This window comes from Leucoraja erinacea, chromosome 7 (assembly GCF_028641065.1).
Source record: "Leucoraja erinacea ecotype New England chromosome 7, Leri_hhj_1, whole genome shotgun sequence".
NCBI lineage: Eukaryota > Metazoa > Chordata > Chondrichthyes > Rajiformes > Rajidae > Leucoraja > Leucoraja erinaceus.
In genome coordinates this window covers 14430451-14451729 of record NC_073383.1, presented here as the reverse complement: position 1 = coordinate 14451729, position 21279 = coordinate 14430451, and the positions used below count along the sequence as shown (strand labels likewise).

Here is a 21279-nt window from a genome sequence, read left to right as displayed (position 1 = left end):
GTATTACTTGAGAAGGCTTCATCTTTTCTCATGAGTTTTACTGCATTGGTGTAGCACTTTGCTCATTTATCAATTTTATGCACTTAGTTGACTCCAGTTCTATGGATCAATTTTTCCCCAGATCTGAGTCTCAAAACAATATTAAAAAAATGATTTTTAAATACCTCTGATCTGACCTTCTCTGTTCCCGGGAAAGGCATTATAGTTTCTTCAATCTCTCCACAAAACAAAAGTCCTTCATTCCTTGGAAGAATTCTGGTACATCTCTCTGCATACTCTATAAAGCCTTCACATCTTTCTTACAGTGAGGCACCAAGAATTGGACATGCTACTCCCATCTTGTGGCCAAGCTGATGTTTTATAAATGTTGGTCATGGTTCCCTCACACTGATACTCCGTGCCTCTACTTATAAAGCTCAGGATCCTGTATGCTGTTTAACTATTTTCTCTAACTATTTTTCCACTTGCAATGAGCTCTGCATTTATAACCGAGATCTCTTGACAGGTGCCATAAAATCAGCACTTAAGCATTAAGCCTACGTGAACATGCTTAATGTTTCCTGGAGAAAACACTTAGGGAAAATTCCACATCATCTTATTCCAATTAAATCAGGATTGCAATTGGCCAAATATTCTTATTCCTTGGTTATCTGTGTACAATAAGTTTAATTGTCATGACATATAAAGTTTTACTAAGCAAGCATTGACCACTGTACTTTTACATTGACATGTAGTTTTAAATTCTTGCATGGTATGTGGACATAATGTGTTTCCATGGATAAATTCAAATGCTTCATTGCATCTCAAAGAAAAATGACTTTTTGTTTTAACTACTTTTGAAAATATTTTTCTTATTTCCAAAGATATTGAGGCACAGATCCGAGAAATTCAGAGCAAGAAGGCAGCTCTTGCCGTCGAAGGTGATGCTGATGGAGTCGGTCTTGATTCCACGGGATACTATGATCAGGAGATCTATGGAGGAAGTGACAGCAGATTTGAAGGATACATGACATCAATTCCTGCAAATGAACAAGAAGAAGTAATAACTTGGCCATGAATTGTTTACATGTTGTATCTTATTGTATGATTATTGTTCAATTGCACTTTGTTCCTAAGCTATATTTCAGCTTGCATTACTCCAAATACTGTAAAGATGGAATAGCTGATAGCACTACTGTGTTACCGTGGAACGATATTATACTTTTTTTTCTCTTTGGGTCTTCTTTCAAGTCTATTCGGAAACACTGCATGGAATAATATTTGCTAGAACCTGGGATTAAGCCACTTGCACTGTTGGATCTAAATGCTGTGAACTATCTGTCATTTAAGTAATTATTTCAATCGAGAAGTACAAAATAGTAAGCTATCACCCTTGGCTGAATTATAAATAACATAGTTAATTGTAAAGTTTATGTGAATTTTTGTAAGATCAAACAAACATAGAGTATTTCCTTTCCAATGATAGACAAAATGCTGGCGTAACTCAGCATCTTTGGAGAGAAGGACTGGGTAATGTTTTGGGTCGACACCCTTCCGACTAGAGTCAGAGGAAAGGGAAATTAGAGAAATAGATGGTGATGAAGAGAGATATAGAACAAATGAATGAAAGATATGCAAAAAAGTAACTATGCTAAAGGAAACGGGCCATTGGTAGCTGTTTGCTAGGTGAGAACGAGAAGCTGGTGTGACTTGGATGGGGTAGGGATGGAGAGAGAGGTAGTGCAAGGGTCCTTGAAGTTTGAGAAATCAACAAACATCTGCAGTTCCTACACGTTCTCTTTCCAATGTTCAGTTTTCACTACATTTCAGGTATTAATGTCGTTCGATTTTGGTTGGTATCTGTCTTTTGGCAGAATCTTTGATCAAATTATCTCTTGGGTGCAATTAGGCAGATTTGAACATAGACTATTTCAAATTTGGAGAAGATTTCAACATTTGATGAAATAAATGAAGAAACTTTCATTTAAATGAAAATATTGTGTATTTATTTTGCTAGGATGATGATGACTATTCGTCTCCAAGTTTACTTGGCCAGAAAAAGCCGGGATATCATGCACCGGTGGCACTCCTGAATGATATACCGCAGTCAAATGAGCAGGTACCATTGCTTTCCTTTCAATTTTTGATGTGTTTGTTGAACTCTTGGTGTCTTGAGTGGGAGGTTTACTCGTTTTTAAATTTTTCTGCAATTTTATGTGTAACCCTATTCTTCATAATCATTCTTACGGGATAGGCAATAAATACTGATCTTGCTGCAATACCCTGGTCTGAAGAATAAGCAAAAAAGCAGTCTTGTCTTTTGGTAGATAACTCTCCAATGCTGATGTGATAACTTTAATTCAGGCAGGATTGCTCAGAGTTCCTTAGAAATATTGGAGAACTGGGTGGATTTGTATTGATCTTAATCCCTGCATTGGGATCTCTATTAACAATTTGTAATGTATTATAGGTCATAATCAAATTGGTAATATTTACTTAATGTTTAAAATTATACAGAGCAAGTTGAAACTTTTTTCAATTCACAGTTTTTGTTCCTTTTGTTTATTTTATTTGTAGTATGATCCATTTGCTGAACACAGGCCGCAGCGAATTGCGGAACGAGAGGATGAGTACAAAACCCGTAGGAGACAGATGATTATTTCCCCTGAACGGCATGATCCATTTGCAGATGGTAATTTTTTCAAATTGTGCTGCTCTCTTCGTGAGGTTGTATAATAGTTGTGCCCCTGAACTTTATTTGTGATGCCCATTTCACAGCTTGCTTTAATAAAAAATAGCAGGTTGCTTCAAATCTTGCTTACCAGCGTGTACAAGTACACGTTGATATGCAATATATGAAGATTTATTTTCTCCTGTTGTGACATGCTGTTGAAACAGTACAACTTGAGTGTTAATTTTTTAAATATGCTCAGGGAATGTATGTCTATTACCTTGTGTGTTAAATTAGCGAGGTTTTTTTTTGTTTCAAGCAAGACCTGTTGGCTGAATTTATGTTCTTCAATGAAATTATAGATCTCATGGGGATTATTGGTTAGTTTCTTCAAGGAAAGATGTAATATTTGTAATATGAATCTCATAAAGGAACAATACTTTCAGCACAGGTCTTGTGTGTAAGAATTTAGTACACGTATAAATATGAGCTGAAAGATTAAATTACTGGCCTTCCAAATATATTCAGAGGTTTGCTGATGGCCCAACAAATAATGCCATCTCCCACACATCATCTTGAGTCAAACTATTAAATATTATAGTCATTATATCTCACCCCCCCTTCATGTGTCCAACCCGTGCTGAGGAGTTGACTTTTAATATGTTTGTGTATGCAATGTAGGTATGAACGTTAACAATTTCTAAACAATTTTCAAATTTCAATTTACTTGCAAAGTATAATGCAGCAATTCATTCTGAACAGTTACTACAAATCCAGCAATCTTTTTGATGGTATATTAAATTTGAGATTAAATTATTAATCCAATTTGATTAAATGTGCAATTCCAGCACACAGTCCCATGCAGTGAATTTCTAAGTAGTCCAAGCATTTAGAACAAAGTCAGCATGTCTAGAAACTAATTAATATAAGAAAAGCATTAAATGTTGTATTTTTCCGACGTTTTCAATTTAATACAACATTGTATAAATTAGCCATTCGTGAATTGGTTTGCACATTTACTAATTACAAAAGCGTGTTGAGTGTTCAATAGAACAAATTAAAATAAACAAACTATAAACAATATTAACACCCCTTCAGAACCACTTCAGTTATCAAACACTGTGCTTCCATTTATTTTAAATAATACTAGTTTCTAGCAAAATGTCTGAGGTTGCCAGATTGAAATATATAAACTTATTGCTTCCTTGTGATATCTTAATGAAAATAACAGCATATGTTTCACCCCACTGTTCTGGAACCTTTGCTAAGTGGATTTCCAAATCTTCACAATTAGCAAGGGTCATAATTTGGACTGTCATTTTTATTTCAAAGGTTATTTATTGGTCACATACACCAATTGGTGTAGTGAAATGCTTGTTGCCAGTGCAGCACATAAAAAAAGAATAGAGACATAACAATAATGAAGAGATTTAAACACAAAAAACATCCCCCCCCCCCCCCCCCCCACAATGGTTCCCATTATGAGTGGAAGGCACAATTTCCAGTCCCCATCCCATGTCCACCCATAGTCTGGCCCATTATGGCCTCCGCAGCCGCCGCTATGGGGCCCGATGTTCAAGGCCGTTCTCGCCGGGTGATAATGCTCCGGCGTCGGGAGAACCCTCTCAGCGGCATGGAAAACCTGGAACGGCCGCTTCCTTACTGGAGACCGCGGCTTCCGAAGCCAACAGGCTGCGCTGGATGGAGCTCCACCACTGGCGATCTCGGCGAGAGATCTCAGGGTCCCAATGTTAAAGTTCAGCGCCGCAGATGGCCGCTCCACATACCCGCAGCTCCGCGATGTTTTTATCGACGGTCTTCAGCTCACGCTTGAGTTCCAGCATGGCGACCCGGGCAAGGCATCGCCCGCTCCGTGATAGCGCTCCAGCGCTGCGCCACTGCTGAAGCTGAGGTTCTGGGCGGCCCCCTCAGGAAATGCCGCTCAGGCATGCTGGTAGGTCGCGAGGACGGGTCGAAAGTGCAGCCCGGAGAAAAGCTGCCTCTCCGACCAGGTAGGGACCCTGAAAAGTAGTTTACCCCTTGCCCCCCACATAAAAAAATCCAAAAACAAAACACTAACTCTCACTAAAAATAAAAAAAAGAGTGAAAAACGGACAGCTGCAGGCTGGGCAGCCATACCATACAGGACGATCCCTCAGGAACAAAAAAATGATAACATGACCTGTTATTTGTTCCACTGAAAACTCACCAATCATTATATTACATCAGATTAAGCTGATGTATTCTTCAACTTCATATGTCAAGAACAGTTGCATCTTCATTTCCACTATTTAAACCACATTAACAAATTCCCACCAGAATGAGAAGAAACTGTTTGTGCCTGAAGAACAATTCTTCTGCAAAAATCTGCGTTTCAATTAGAGGTTAGGAAAAAAGATGGCAAGTTGGAGAAATATTCTGGTCCTTCCAGCTCTAATGAAAATGTATTCCTCTGTGTTCATTGTTTTTATTACAAATCTGTAAATTGGCTTATCCTCTGAATTAATTTGGAATGGCCTTTTAGAAATAATTTTGAGGATAGCAGGTTGGATATTAGTGAGAAAGTTGATACTGGGAGGCATAGAGGGCCAACTTCTTTTTCAGGCGAGTGAGGAAGATAGGAAGTTTTAGTATATTTACTGTAATTTCAGTTTAGTTAGTGATTCAGCTTTAATTGAGAGGTATTGGACCTTGAGAATGTATATTATTATCAGGGATAGAATCTGACATTTTTGTAACTGTAATTGCTCTAAATATGTTTGCCGGAATTCTACGGGCCCATACTAACTGTCCTTAATTTCTTTCCTACAGCAGTACTGCTATGACAGTCCTGTCTGCATTCTTAAGGGTGCAGTGCAACAGATCGTGTGTAGGTTATGCTGAAAAACTAAACCAAAAGGAAGTCCAATGAGAGTGGCAGTGTGACACTGCCAGTGTAGCATGTTTTTAGACAAACCCAAACAGCATAATCCCAAATAAAAGTATCCTGTTGAAGTAACTTTTTATGCTTAAATAGTTGCATTTACCTTTATTTTTTTTAATAGTTAATATTAAGCAGGTAAAACTTGTTTTCTCCTAAAAAGTTTGCTAGAACACATATTGAGTGAGATTTTAAAAACTAACACAAGGTGTGATGTTTTGAATTTTAAAACCCTTTCCAAAGTGTTACTAATGGTAAAGAGATAATTTTCTAGGCTTCTGTTCTGCTGCTTGAAGTCAGAACTGCTGATGGACACACGGGCCCGCCAGTGTACGTATTCCGGAACGTCAACAAGGGAAAACCAACAATAATGGACACTTGATGTGTTTTGATGTCTTGCGTATGATTTGCTTATTACTGCAGTTAGGCATTATTTTTAGAATGTTGTAATTATTGCTGTTTGTATTCAAGCAGGTTAAATTGACCACCAGGTTGCTTCTCTGTAAGTTGCTGTGATTTAAATGAATATGAAAATTGATAGTGAACAATTTTAAATTTAAAGAAAAAAAGCAGAACCAAAATAGTTAAAACTATTAATGCAAAAATATCATAGATAGCTAAAATAAATTGAACTTTCTTTTATATCTGCACTAATCGTTTTTTTTGTCTATTCTCACTATTTTTGTCCCTCAGGTGGAAAGACACCAGACCCTAAATTGCATGTCAGAACTTACATGGATGTTATGCGAGAACAGCATTTAACAAAGGAAGAGGTAATGGCAGGTCCTTAAGCATTTTAATGTTTCTATTTTTTGGTGATGGCCTTTTGTTGCCCATTCCTAATTGCTCTCCAGATATTGGCTGTACTGAGCCAGCTTGAATTGTTGCAGGCCTTCTGGACGAAGCTTATTGGATAAGTTCTAGGATTTCAGCCTAATGACAGTGAACAAGCATGGATTTGTTTTAAGTTGGTTTGTTACTTGGAGGAAAATCTGAATTTGGAGTTATTCCCATGTACTTTATGATGGTCTTTATGCTTATTAGAAGTTGCAGGTTTGGGAATTGCTGTCGGGGTGATCTAGACATGTAAAACTGTAGCACATTTTGTAGTTGTGGTACTCTGTTAATGGAGGAAATAAATACTTAAGATGGGTGAATAGGATGCCATTCAAGCAAGGCACTTCATCTTGGATACTGTCAAGCTGGAATGTTTGAGTTGCATTCACTCGGGCAAATGGTGACTAATCCTTCTTCTTTCCCCCTTACAAAGCTTGGGGTCGAAAGGTTTAAGCTTGTGAGGAGGCAAGTCCGTCTGCATGGATACACGGCCTTTAATATGCTCTTGCAGTCACTTTATTTACATGGCTGAGTTTTTATTTGATACTGACACCACCCACACCCACCAAGAATGTTTGTGTGAAATGGTAGCAGCATGATCGTAATGTAGAAATTTGTTTAATTGGAACATTTTTTGTTCGCCAGAGGGAAATAAGACAGCAGCTAGCTGAGAAAGCTAAAGCTGGTGAACTCAAGGCAGTCAATGGATCAGCCCAACAACCTGCCAAGCGCAAGCGTCGTTGGGATCAAACAGCAGATCAAACTCCAACCACTACACCCAAGAAAGTATCCAGCTGGGATCAAGCAGAGGTAAGAGAGAAGACTCCTTTTTACCTGCCATACTGCCTTTTCTTGACCGAATGATTACACCAAAATGGTAGTTCCTCTATCTTAGAGTGTTTTCATCAGTGAACTATGGAATGATATTTGAATGTTAAGAGAAATCTGAAGAATTATTATTATTTTTTTTTTTAAATAATTCAACCAGGAATTCCTACTAGCTTTTTTCTAGGTTCAGTCATATACTACAGGTGCACAACCTTTTATCCGAAGATCCAAATAACGAAAAGCTCCGAATAGCGGACATTTTTCAGTCCTTGAAGAAAGGTCCTTGAAGACATTCACTGAGGGCAGCCCGCAGAGGTGACAGCGGAACCTCCGGTTGGTCCTCGAAGAAAGGGGAACTAAATCCCCATTCATAAAAGAGGTGAGGGTATATTGCGCGGGAGGGTTAATAATTGACAATCTGCTGCTGCCTGCCCGCTGAGTTAAAAAGTTCCCACGGTAGACTCACGATACACAGTGTATTGTGAGTCTTGCGTGGTAACGTTTTAACGGGCAGGCAGCAGCAGATTGTCGCTCCCTTCAGTTTCACCCCACCTACACCCCTCTGCTTCCCGGCCATGTGTGTGACCCCTTCCCTCCCCTCTCCAGTTCCCTGCCCATTGCACCGGCGCGGGGGCTTTGCACTGTCTTCACGTCGGCGATGCCAGCCAGCAGGTCAGTGCCAGTCACCAGAGACGTCAGGACCAACGGGACACCGACCCCCAGGCCCACTGCAAGCACGGAGATCCCAGAGACCCACAGCCAGCAGCAGCCCAGCCCCGTTCCAACTCCAGAGGAACACGCTTCCCGTAGGGACAGAAGCTGATGGTGTGCAAGGTACGTCTTGTTCTTGGGGTTGCAGATGAGGGGGCGCAGCTCGGGCTGTGACGTCTCCGGCCACCCCCCTGTACAGGAGCTGAGACTGGGAACTGTACCGCCCTTGCAGGTGAGCAGGAGAATGGGGTTGTTTGCAGTTGCAGAGGGAGGGGGCAAGGGCGGTACAGTTCACAGTCTCAGCTCCTGTCCAGGGGGGTGGCCGGAGACGTCAGGACCAACGGGACACCGACTGCAAGCACGGAGATCCCGGAGACTCACAGCCAGCAGCAACTCTAGCCCAGCCCCGTTCCAACTCCAGAGGAACCCGGGTTGCGGATGAGGGGGCGCAGCTCGGGCTGTGGGCAAACTGCCACTTGTCGCTGTAGCGGCCCATCGGGCAGTGGGTTCCTGTAAGTCCTGACGTCTCCGGCCACCCCCCTGGACAGGAGCTGAGACTGGGAACTGTACCGCCCTTGCCCCCTCCCTCTGCAACTGCAAACAACCCCACTCTCCTGCTCATCTGCAAGGGCGGTACAGTTCCCAGTCTCAGCTCCTGTACAGGGGGGTGGCTGAAGACGTCAGGACCACCAGAAGCCGCTCCCCGATGGGCCGCTACGGCGACAAGTGGCAGTTCGCCCACAGCCCGAACTGCGCCCCCTCATCGGGACACCGACCCCCAGGCCCACTGCAAGCACGGAGATCCCAGATCAGCAACTCCAGCCCAGCCCCACTCCAACTCCAGAGGAACACGTTCCCCGTAGGGGCAGAAGCTGATGGTGTGCAAAGTACGTCTTGTTGTTGGGGTGGCGCAGCTCGGGCTGTGGGCGAACTGCCGCTTGTCGCTGTAGCGGCCCATTGGGCAGTGGATTCCTGTTGGTCCTGACGTCTCCGGCCACCCCCCTGGACAGGAGCTGAGACTGGGAACTGTACCGCCCTTGCCCCCTCCCTCTGCAACTGCAAACAACCCCACTCTCCTGCTCACCTGCAAGGGCGGTACAGTTCCCAGTCTCAGCTCCTGTACAGGGGGGTGGCTGAAGACATCAGGACCACCAGAAGCCGCTCCCCGATGGGCCGCTACGGCGACAAGTGGCAGTTCGCCCACAGCCCGAACTGCGCCCCCTCATCGGGACACCGACCCCCAGGCCCACTGCAAGCACGGAGATCCCAGATCAGCAACTCCAGCCCAGCCCCACTCCAACTCCAGAGGAACACGTTCCCCGTAGGGGCAGAAGCTGATGGTGTGCAAAGTACGTCTTGTTGTTGGGGTGGCGCAGCTCGGGCTGTGGGCGAACTGCCACTTGTCGCCGTAGCGGCCCATTGGGGAGCGGATTCCTCTGGAGTTGGAGGGACAGGGAGACACAGCGGCTTTTGAGAATGGTGGGCAATCACTTCCAAAGTTCTGCCCACACAGTCAGTACACCTCTCCTATACTTGTCTCCCGCACTAAGATTATCTCGCAGAGAATGATCCCAGCCTAACCCGCCCTATTCTCTCCTATTCTGCAAGAAAAAACTACATTGAAGACTCAAACTCGCGATCGAGTAACTGCCGGGATCGAGGCGCAAATTCGCGACCTTGCGGATATGAGCCGAGCACTCTACCACTGAGCCAGCCGTTAAAATCTACGCTAAAAATCTTCCAATCCGAAAGCCGAAAAATTCCGAATTACGAAAAGTGTCTGGTCCCAAGGCTTTCGGATAAAAGGTTGTGCACCTGTACCTAGAATATGTCAGTACAGGTGGCTTCTTCTGAGTTTCCATGTCCTGGAGCACCACCGCACAACAATTCATAAGGAAGATAGGGGGAAATGAACCTGTGGCTGAGGAGTTGGGGCAGGGATTTCGAATTCTGGATCACTGGGATCTCTTCCGGGGCAGGGGTGAACTGTATAAAAGAGACGGGTTGCACCTAAACTGGAGGGGGACCGACATCTTAGTGGGAACGTTTGCTAATGTTACACGGGAGGGTTTAAACTAGATTGGCAGGGGGTTGGATCTCGTGCAGGACAGGCACGTGAGAGGCTAGAAGTTGTTATGGAGGATGGTGTGGGAAAGGTTAGTCGACAGAATAGGAAGGTGAAAGGCATGTATAGGGGCCTGACAGGTAAGGCAGATGAGCTTAGGGCATGGATAGGAACGAGCGACTGGGACGTTGTAGCTATGATTGTAACCTGGTAAAGGGATGGACAGGACGGGCAGCTCAATGTTCTGGGGTACAGGAGGGGGGGGGGGGGTTGTATTGTTGGTTAAGGAGGATGTCGGCTATTTTCAGAGGTGACATTACGACGGTTTGTCTAGTGAGGCTATATGGGTGGAGCTGAGGAACAAGAATGGGATGTTTAAGAATAAACTGCAGATGCTGGAAAATTTGAAGGTAGACAAAAATGCTGTAGAAACTCAGCGGGTGAGGCAGTATCTATGGAGAGAAGGAATAGATGACGTTTCGGGTCGGGACCCTTCAGACTGGCGGGGGGGGGGGCTGGAAAAAGAAAAGAAGAGGCGGAGACAGTAGGCTTGTGGGAGAGCAGGGGAAGGGAAGGAGGGAGAAAGCATGGACTATCGGAAATTGGAGGTCAATGTTCATATTGCTGGGGTGTAAAACTACTCAAGCGAAATATGAGGTGCTGTTCTCCAATTTGCGCTGGGCTTCACTGGCAATGGAGGAGGCCCAGGACAGAAAGGTCTGATTCGGAATGGGAGGGGGAGTTGAAGTGTTGAACCACCGGGAGATCAAGTTGGTTAATGTGAACTGAGCGGAGGTGTTGGGCGAAGCAATTGCCAAGCCTGCGCATGGTCTCGCTGATGTAGACTATTGAATGACATCTACTACAAACCCACTGACTCCCATGGCTATCTGGACTACACTTCTTCCCATCCTGCTTCCTGTAAGGACTCCACCCCCTACTCCCAATTCCTCCTTCTACGCCGCATCTGCACCCAGGATGTGGTGTTCCGGACCAGGGCATCGGCGATGTCCTCATTCTTTAGGGAACGAGGGTTCCCCACTCCTATCATAGATGAGGCTCTCACCAGGGTCTCCTCTATATCCCGCAGCACCGTTCTCACTCCATATCCTCCTACTCGTAACAAGGACAGAGTCCCCATAGTCCTCACCTTCCACCCTATCGGCGGTCGCATACAACATATAATCCTCCGACATTTTCGGGATCCCACCACTGGCCACATCTTGCCATCGCCCCTTTCTGCTTTCTGCAGAGACCGTCCCCTCCGTAACTTCTTGGTTAATTTGTCCCTTCCCACCCAAACCACCCCCTCCCGGGTACTTTCCTTGCAACTGCAGGAAATGCTACGCTTGTCGCTTTACCTCCCCCCCCGACTCCATCCGAGGACCCCAGCAGTCTTTCCAGGTGAGCCAGAGGTTCACCTGTGCCTTCTACCTCATCTACTGCATCTGCTGTTCCAGTTGTCAACTTCTCTACATCGGTGAGACCAAGCGCAGGCTTGGCGATGGCTTCACCCAACACCTCCGCTCATTTCGCAATAACCAATCTGATCTCCCGGTGGCTCAGCGCTTCAACTCCCTCTCCCATTCCGAATCCGACCTTTCTGTCCTGGGCCTCCTCCATTGCCAGAGTGAGGCCCAGCACAAATTGGAGGAACAGCACCTCATATTTCGCTTGGGTAGTTTACACCCCAGCGGTATGAACATTGACCTCCAATTTCAGATAGTCCTTGCTTTCTCCCTCCTTCTCCTCCTCCTTCCCAGCTCTCCCACAAGCCTACTGTCTCCGCCTCTTCCTTTATTTTTCCCGCCCCCCTACATCAGTCTGGAGAAGGGTCTCGACCCGAAACGTTGCCTATTCCTTCTTTCCATCGATGCTGCCTCATCCGCTAATGTTTCTCCAACAATTAAGGGGTGGTCACCTTGTTGGGGGTGTACCACAGACCCCCGAATAGTCAACGGGAATTAGAAGAACAAATGTGCCGGGAGATTGTAGACAGCTGCAGGTCAAATAAGGTGGTTGTAGTCGGGGATTTTAACCATCCCAATATAGACTGGAAAAATCATAGCGTGAAGGGTTTAGATGGGGTGTAATTCCTCAAAAGTGTTCAGGCCAATTTTCTTAAGCAGTATGTGGAGGACCCCACACGTGAGAGGGCAACGCTAGATCTAGTGTTGGGAAATTGGGAAGTGTGTGTGGAGGAGCCTTTTGGGACCAGTGACCACAGTTTGATTAGGAATGGTGGATAGAATTTAATGCAGAGAAGTGTGATGTGTTGCATTTTGGGATGTCGAACAAGGGCAGGAACTACACAGTAAATGGTTGGCCTCTGGGTAGTGATTAGGAGCGCAGGGATCTAGGAGTACAGGTGCATGGTTCAATGAAGATCGAGTTGCAAGTAGACAAAGTGGTCAAAAAATCTTTTGGCACTTTGGCCTTCATCAGTTAGAATATTTAGTATAGAAGTTGGGAGGTCATGGTGCAGTTGTATAAGACGTTTTGGTGAGATCGCATTTAGAATATTGTGTTCAGTTCTGGGCACCATGTTATAGGAAAGATATTGTCAAGCTTGAAAGGGTTCAGAAAATATTTACAAGGATGTTACCAGGACTAGAGGGTGTGAGCTATAGGGAGAAGTTGAGTTAGGCTGGGTCTCTATTCCATGGAGCGCAGGAGGATGAGGGGAGATCTTATAGAGGTATACAAAATCATGAGAGTAATACAGTGCCCTCTGTAATGTTTGGGACAAAAACCCATCATTTATTTATTTGCCTCTGGTCCACAATTTGAGATTTGTAATGGGAAAAAAACCACATGTGGTTAAAGTGTACATTGTCAGATTTTAATAAAGGCCATTTTTATACATTTTGGTTTCACCATGTAGAAATTACAGCTGTGTTTATACATAGTCCCCCCATTTCAGGGCACCATAATGTTTGGGATACATGCTCATGTGTGTTTAAATGCCTCAATGCAGATATAAGAGAGTTCTCAGCACTTAGTCTTTCCTCCAGTCTTTCCATCAACTTTGGATACTTTTATTGGTATTTATCAACATGAGGACCAAAGTTGTGCCAATGAAAGTCAAATAGGCTATTATGAGGACCAAAAATAAAACTCTTAGAGACATCGGCCAAACCCTAGGCTTACCAAAATCAACTGTTTGGAACATCATTAAGAATAAAGAGCACTGGTGAGCTTACTCATCGCAAAGGGACTGGCAGGCCAAGGAAGACCTCCACAGCTGATGACAGAAGAATTCTCTCTATAATAAAGAAAACAAACCAAACACCTGTCTGACATCAGAAACACTCTTCAGGAGTCAGGTGTGGATTTGTCAATGACCATAGTCTGCAGAAGACTTAATGAACAGAAATACAGAGGCTACACTGCAAGATGCAAACCACTGTTTAGCTGCAAAAATAAGATGGCCTGGTTATAGTTTGCCAAGAAGTACTTAAAAGAGCAACCACAGTTCTGGAAAAAATGGCCTTGTGGACAGATGAGACGAGGATTAACTTGTATCAGAGTGATGGCAAGAGCAAAGTATGGAGGAGAGAAGGAACTGCCCAAGATCCAAAGCATACCTCCTCATCTGTGAAACACGGTGGTGGGGGTGTTATGGCCTGGGCATGTATGGCTGTTTAAGGTACTGGCTCACTTATCTTCATTGATGATACAACTGCTAATGGTAGTAGCAGAATTAATTCTGAAGTGCATAGACACATCCTATCTGCTCAAGTTCAAACAAATGCCTCAAAACTCATTTGCCGGCGGTTCATTCTGCAGCAAGACAATGATCCCAAACATACCGCTAAAGCAATAAAGGAGTTTTTCAAAGCTAAAAAATGGTCAATTCTTGAGTGGCCAAGTCAATCACCCGATCTGAACCCAATTGAGCATGCGTTTTATATGCTGAATAGGAAACTGAAGGGGACTAGCCCCCAAACAAGCATAAGCTAAAGATGGCTGCAATACAGGCCTGGCAGAGCATCACCAGAGAAGTCACCCAGCAATTGGTGATGTCCATGAATCGCAGACTTCAAGCAGTCATTGAATGCAAAGAATATGCAACAAAATACTAAACATGACTACTTTCATTTACATGACACTGCTGTGTCCCAAACATTATGATGCCCTGAAATGGGGGGACTGTGTATAAACACTGCTGTCATTTCTACATGGTGAAACTAAAATGTATAAAAATGGATTTAATTAAAATCTGTCAATGTGCACATTATCCACATGTGATTTTTTTTGTTTCTATTCAAAATCTCAAATTGTGGAGTACAGAGCCAAATAAATAAACGATGGATCTTTGTCCCAAACATATGGAGGACACTGTAGATCGGGTAGATCCAGAGTCTTTTGCCCAGAGTGGAGGAATCGAGGGCCATAGGACATAGGTTCAAGGTGAAGGGGGGGAAAAGATTTAATAGGAATCCGAGAGGTAACATTTTCACGCAAGGGTGGTGAGTGTATGGAACAAGCTGCCAAAGTAGGTTGTTGAGACTGGGACTATCCCATCATTTAAGAAACAGTTAGACAGGTACATGGATAGGACAGGTTTGGAGGGATATGGACCAAGCGCAGGCAAGTGGGACTAGTGAAACTGGTACATTGTTTGCAGTGTGGGCGATTTGTGCCGAAGGGCCTGTTTCCACACTGTACCACTCTATGACTCTTAAGTATTGCTGGAATATTAAAAAATGAAACTCAACCATAACTTATTGTAGTCAAAGCAAAACTGATCAGAGCCCAAGTACCTTTTTATTTTCTGACCAAACCTGAAAACATTTGTATTGTACTTGCACACTGACCCAGTCAAACATGACATTCATGCCGAGTAAGACACTAACTGGTCTTTCGTCCAGTTCCCATCTTCCTAATAACTGTCAGAAATATTTATGTTCATCTCATTAAACTTGATTGTTCTCTAATTGATTGTCTTAAGTTCCTAAGCTTTGGAATTGTCTCCTTTATATATCTTCCCTATGTGCCCCACCCACTCTTGCTCCAACTAGCATCTTATTAATACTAAAGCCTATCTCTCTCTCGTCAAGTTCTTGCTCTTCTGCCCTAATCTCTTCCATTGCACTTTGCATTGTTCTCGAAGATAGACACAAAAAGCTGGAGTAACTCAGCGGGTCAGGCTGCATCTCTGGAGAAAAGGAAAGGGTGACGTTTCGGATCAAAACACATCTTCAGAGATGTAACCTATTCCTCTTCTGCAGAGATGCTGCCTGACCCGTTGAGTTACTCCAGCTTTTTGTGCCGAACTTCTGTTTGAACCAGCATCTGCAGTTCCTTCCAACACTGCATTATTCTCTGTTTGACATACAGGAAACAATAGCCTGAAGTTCAACGACATAATGGTAAAATATTTGAATGAATTATGAGACTCCTTTTCTTGATAACGAGCATTTTTCTTTGACAAATCATGTTACAATTTGAGACTTTTTGATTTTTTTCCTATCGTTCAGATATCAGCAGAATCTAGGATTGGACTCCTTTTCCTTTAAAAATTATCAAACAAATGTTAAATAGTAGTTGAGTATCCTATCTTAAACTAAAACACTATAAAGTGAGCATATGTGGATTCTATTTTTGCAAGTAACATTATTGCACATTTGGCAATGGTGAATATGCATGAATAAATGTAACTGGTCTTTTGATAGACTCCTGGACACACCCCTGGACACACTCCTGGGCACACACCAGGGCATACTCCTGGTCACACACCTGGCAACACCCCTTCTCAGAGCCGTTGGGATGAAACTCCCGGTCGATCAAAGGGCAGTGAGACTCCTGGTGCAACCCCAAGCTCAAGAATGTGGGAACCGACTCCCAGTCATACACCCGCAGGGGCTGCTACACCTGGACGGGACACACCTGGTCATGCCACACCAGGTCATGGAGGCGCAACTTCCAGTGTGCGCAAGAACAGATGGGATGAAACTCCAAAAACGGATAGAGGTAAAATGAAGTCTTTCTGTCAGAATATTGCATCCTGTTGCGGTGATTCTTGTTAAAATAGATAGTATTTTGGATTCTGTGATTAATTTGAAAGCTTAAAAAAGCTGTTTAATAAAAAATCTTAACTCAAAAATCCTGAATTTAACGTGATAACCTTTGTTCACTTTTTTATTTTAGAAACACCTGGACATGGCAGTGGATGGGCTGAGACACCACGTACAGATCGTGGAGGTGACTCCATTGGTGAAACTCCAACCCCAGGTGCAAGCAAAAGAAAATCTCGTTGGGATGAAACACCAGCTAGTCAGATGGGTGGTAGTACTCCGTTGCTTACACCTAGTGGAATCACACCAAAAGGCACACCAGCAATGGCTATGGCAACGCCAACACCAGGTAAATTATTTGTATTATATCGCAAATACTCTTATTTAGTTTATATCAGGCGAATCAGTATACAATGCTATATTTTGAGTTTGGTCATGTTTGAATGTAGTTTAATATCCAGTGATAGACTATTAGTACTTTACCAAATGATTAGTTTCATCCTGAGCGTGGAATATGGAGAGGAAGAAGGCAACATTGAAGTCTGTGTTGTCCTCATTCTTGACAATGTGCACTTTCATTCCAAAGTCAAGATAGTTTAGTTGCTGGAAATCCTTGTCCTAAAAAAATAACAGTGTTTATCTGTTCATAGATGCTGTTTGATCTGTTTGCTATTTCCATCATTTGATTTTTATTGAACACTTCGTTTGGTTTATAGTTGATGATCAAAGACCCTTCTTTTCTGAGTTGGAAGCCCCTCCTGATCTTGCACATAATAAGGTCACTTCTCAATAAAATTGTGTTCAGTTTTATTTTTGTGTTCAGTTTTGCTCACCCTGCTATAGGAAAGATGTCAATAAGCTGGAACAAGTGCAGAGATAATTTACATAGAACATAGAGCAGTGCAGCACAGGAACAGGGCCTAAGACCCACAATGTTTGTGCCGAGCATGATGTCAAGTTAAACTGATCGCATCTGACTATACATGATCCATATTCCTCTCTTCCTTGCACTTCCAGGTACCTATCCATAAACCTCTAAAATGCCACTATACTCTCTGCCTCCACAACCACCCCTGGCAATGTATTCCAGATCCCCACTGCACACTCCATTACTGTTTCCCCTTTGCCTTATGACTATGCCCTCGAGTGTAGGACATTTCCACCCTGGGGGGGGGGGGGGGGGAGGTTCTGACACTCTGTGCCTCTCATAATTTTATATACAGTAAACCCTAATTATAACAAACTATTTTTGGGAGGGGGAGGGAGAGGGGTGGTGTCCATTATTGCTGATTGTTTGCCTTAACCTAGTAAGGGATTTGTTCCATCACTACATGAAATAACAAGTTGTTTTCAAATCCAAAGTTCTTTTTAACAGCCAAAAATGTATTTTTGTTACTGCAAGCTAAAAATACTAAATGTTATTTGTTATATTGTTTAATAGAATTAAGTATTGATCAGAGCGGTTGCTTGTCAGTTTCTGTAGCTTCCACAGTGTGACTAGCAGCCTGAGTTCTTAGAGACAGTCTGCTATAACCAAAGTCTGGTATAAAGAGGTCTAATAACGAGAGGTTGCTGTATTTCTCTCTTGTCTCCCCTCAATATCAGACATTCCAGAGAAAACATTCCAAGTCTCCCCCTGTAGTTGAAACCATCTAAACTAAAGTAAATCTTCTCTGCACCCTCTCCAAAGCCTCCACATCTTTCTTGTAATGGGGTGACCAGAACTGCATGGAATACTCCAAATGTGGCCGAACCAGTCCTATAGAGCTGCATCATTACTTCCTTACTCTTATATTCAATATCCTTTGCAATGAAGGCAGGCATACCATACTCCTTCTTTACCGCCCTATCTACTTGTGCTACCATTTCAGTGAGCTATGGACTTGGACTCCCAAGATTCCTTTGCACATCAATGCTGTTGAAGGTCTTGCCATGAACTGCATACTTTTCCCTTGAATTCAACCTCCCAAACCTCCCAAACTCACACTTGCTTGGATTAAGCTCCATCTTTAATTTCTCTGCCCACTTCTGCAGCAGATCTATATCCTGCTGTATCTTCTGACAGCCTTTCTTCCTCTCTGCAACTCCTCCAATTTTGGCGTCGTCAGCAAACTTATTCACTAACCCATCTACATTTCTAAATGAAAGGTTGATAAAAAATGCTGGAGAATCTCAGCGGGTGAGGCAGCATCTATGGAGCGAAGGAATAGGTGACGTTTCGGGTCAAGATCCTCCTTCAGACTGATGTGCGGGTGGTGGGGCGGGTAGAAGAAAGGAAGATGTGGAAACAGTGGGCTGTGGGAGAGCTGGGAAGGGGAGGGGAAAGAGGAAGAAAGCAAGCACTTCCTGAAATTGGAGGTCAATGTTCATACCACTGGGGTGTAATCTACCCAAGTGAAATATGAGGTGCTGCTCCTCCAATTTACGGTGGGGCTCACTCTGGCCATGGAGGAGGCCCGGGACAGAAAGGTCTGATTCGGGAGGGGGAGTTGAAGTGCTGAGCCACCGGGATATCAGGTTGGTTATTGCGAACTAAGAGAAGGGTTGTGAAGCTGTTGACCCCAGAGAACATTGAGGAACTAAAGAGGGACTACGCATGTTGGAGAACTGTGAACTCCTGGCACTCTGGTGGGAAGCAACCAAGGAGAACATTAAGAGGTTCTTCATAAATAAAGGGGTTCAGCGAGCAAGACAGTCAGAGGGAATTGTGTCAACTCCAGACAAATTTGCAGCAACTGCTCCTGCAGTTGAGAGGGGTGGATGTGAGGGAGTAACTTAGAGTTGAAGGGCCGGCAAGCTCGGCTCTTTACCTCTGAATCCTCCAAGATCATCTTCCGATCCAGGGTCCACCACATGGAGCAGGATGAGACTGTGATTCTTCTTGAACAGCCTTAGGGAGGAGGACGGGGAGGAGGACGGCTTGGTAACATCCTTGCAGACAGATAGGCTGAGGATCTGCAAATCCTTTTACATGGATTTGTATAACAGAAAGGCCACAAACCTCTGCCTTCCATGAATAATCCCATTTAAGACAGTTCTGAATCTATACGACCAAGTCATAGTGAATCCTGTATATCTTAATCTAATAATTTACGAGGATGTATGGACTTTGGGAGCTGAGCTACAGGGAGACGTTGGGCAAGCTGTTTCTTGGAATGCCAGAGGCTGAAGGGTGATACGGGTTTATAAAATCATGAGGGGAATAGATAAGGTGGATGCACACAAAGTAGGGGATTTTTACCCTACTTTTTACCCAAAGTAGGGGATCCAAGAATCAGGACATAAATTTAAGGTTTTAGTTTGGAGATACACTCAGTGGGCCAGTTTCCATGCTGTATCACCCATACATTAGTTCTATGTCCTACACACTAGGGGTAATTTACAGAAGCCAATTAACCTACAAATCTGTACGTCTGGAATGTGGGAGGAAACTGGAGCACCTGGAGAAAACTCATGTAGTCACAGGGATAATGTGCAAACTCCACACAGCATCTGTAGTCGGTATCAAACCCGGGTGTCTGGAGCTGTGAGCCAGCGACTACTGTGTCACTGTGCTGTTCAGAGAGGGGAAAGATTTAATCTTAACCTGAGAGGCAACCTTTTCACTCGAGGTGCTGGATATATTTGAATGAGTGCCAGAGGAGGTAGCCGAGGCAGGTACTGTGAAAGCGTTTAAAAGACACTTGGACAGGTGCATGGACAGGAAAGGTTTAAAGGCAGATGAGTCAAATACTGGCAAATGGGATTAGATTAGATGGGGCGTCTTCGTCGACATGGTTGGACCAAAGGGACTGTTTCCATGCTGTATGACGTTTACTCTAATAGTTTATTAGGAATATAAATATATTGAGAAATTGTGAAAGGACAGAATTCTACAAGGAGTTGATATTTTTTTCAAAATGGTTAAAAATTGTTTAAAGGAACAATATTTAAATTAATTTGTAGGTCACTTGATGAGCATGACACCTGAACAACTGCAGGCTTGGCGTTGGGAACGTGAAATTGATGAAAGGAATCGTCCACTTACAGATGAAGAACTGGATGCAATGTTCCCTGAAGGCTATAAGGTAATGTAGTCTAAACGTTGTACAATTTTGCATTTAAAATAAGCATGTGTACTTAACAAAGACCATTGGGCTTGTTTGGAGACAATATTGCTGACGTTACTTTTATTACTTCCATAAGACATAGGAATTGAATTAGGCCATTCGATCCATCGAGTCTACACTGCCTTTCCATCATATAACCATATAACAATTACAGCACGGAAACAGGCCATCTCGACCCTTCTAGTCCGTGCCGAACACATAATCTCCCCCTAGTCCCATATACCTGCGCATGGTTGATCTATTTTTTCTCTACCCCATTCCCCTGCCTTAGTTTAGTTTTAGTTTAGAGATACAGCGTGGAAACCGACCCTTAGGCCCACTGAGTCCACGCTGACCAGTGACCATCCTTACACTAGTTCTATCCTACACACTAGGGACAATTTACCGAAGCCAATTAACCTACAAACCTGCACGCCTTTGGAATGTGGGAGGATATCGGAACACCCGGAGAAAACCCACGCCGTGTCGGAGAACGTGCAAACTCCGTGCCCATAGTCAAGATCAAACGTGGGTCTCTGGCGCTGTAAAGCTGCAACTCTACCACTGAGCCGCCGCATTTTCATAGCCTTTGACTCTCATCCTAATCATGAACCTATCAATCTGTTTTAAAAATACCCAATGACTTGGCGTCCACAACTGACTGTGACAATGAATTTCATAGTTTGACCACCCTCTGACTAAAGAAATTCCTCCTCATCTCTATTCTAATGGTACGTCCTTTTATTCTGGGGCTTGCCCTCTGGTTCTAGACTCTCCCATTATTCAGAATATTTCAGGATATTCCCTCTTCCTTCTAAACTCCAGCTAGGACAGACCCACAGCCATCAAATGCTCGTTATATATTAACCCAATCATCCCTGGGACCATTTTTGTAAACCTCCTCTGGACCTCTCTAATCCCAACACATCCTTCTTCAGAAATGGGGCCCAAAACTGCTACCAATATTCCAAATCAGCTTGGCTAGTACCTCATAAAGCTTCGGCATTACATCCTTGCTTTTATATTCTAGTCCCCTCAAAATGAAGGCATTTCATTTTCCTCCTTACCACTGACATTTCTGTGAGATTTTTTACCTTACCACTGACATTTCGGGTTGAGACCCTGAAGAAGGGTCTCAACCCAAAACGTCACCCATTCCT

The 21279-nt window shown here is 43.7% G+C and overlaps 1 protein-coding gene across 3 annotated transcripts in view; it reads left to right on the top strand.

Annotated features, from left to right (window-relative positions):
- sf3b1 (splicing factor 3b, subunit 1) overlaps positions 1 to 21279 on the top strand; it is a 65654-nt gene that overhangs the window by 28006 nt on the left and 16369 nt on the right. Inside the window, exons 3-10 of one of the 3 annotated variants that reach the window (XM_055637808.1) lie at positions 864 to 1039; positions 1997 to 2098; positions 2557 to 2671; positions 6264 to 6343; positions 7053 to 7217; positions 15690 to 15987; positions 16165 to 16380; positions 19977 to 20098. In XM_055637808.1, the coding sequence (XP_055493783.1) occupies positions 864 to 1039; positions 1997 to 2098; positions 2557 to 2671; positions 6264 to 6343; positions 7053 to 7217; positions 15690 to 15987; positions 16165 to 16380; positions 19977 to 20098 (1274 nt within the window). Of the gene's footprint in view, positions 1 to 863; positions 1040 to 1996; positions 2099 to 2556; positions 2672 to 5844; positions 5901 to 6263; positions 6344 to 7052; positions 7218 to 15689; positions 15988 to 16164; positions 16381 to 19976; positions 20099 to 21279 lie in introns of those variants that run through there. The other 2 variants (XM_055637809.1, XM_055637810.1) reach the window with 2 other exon arrangements.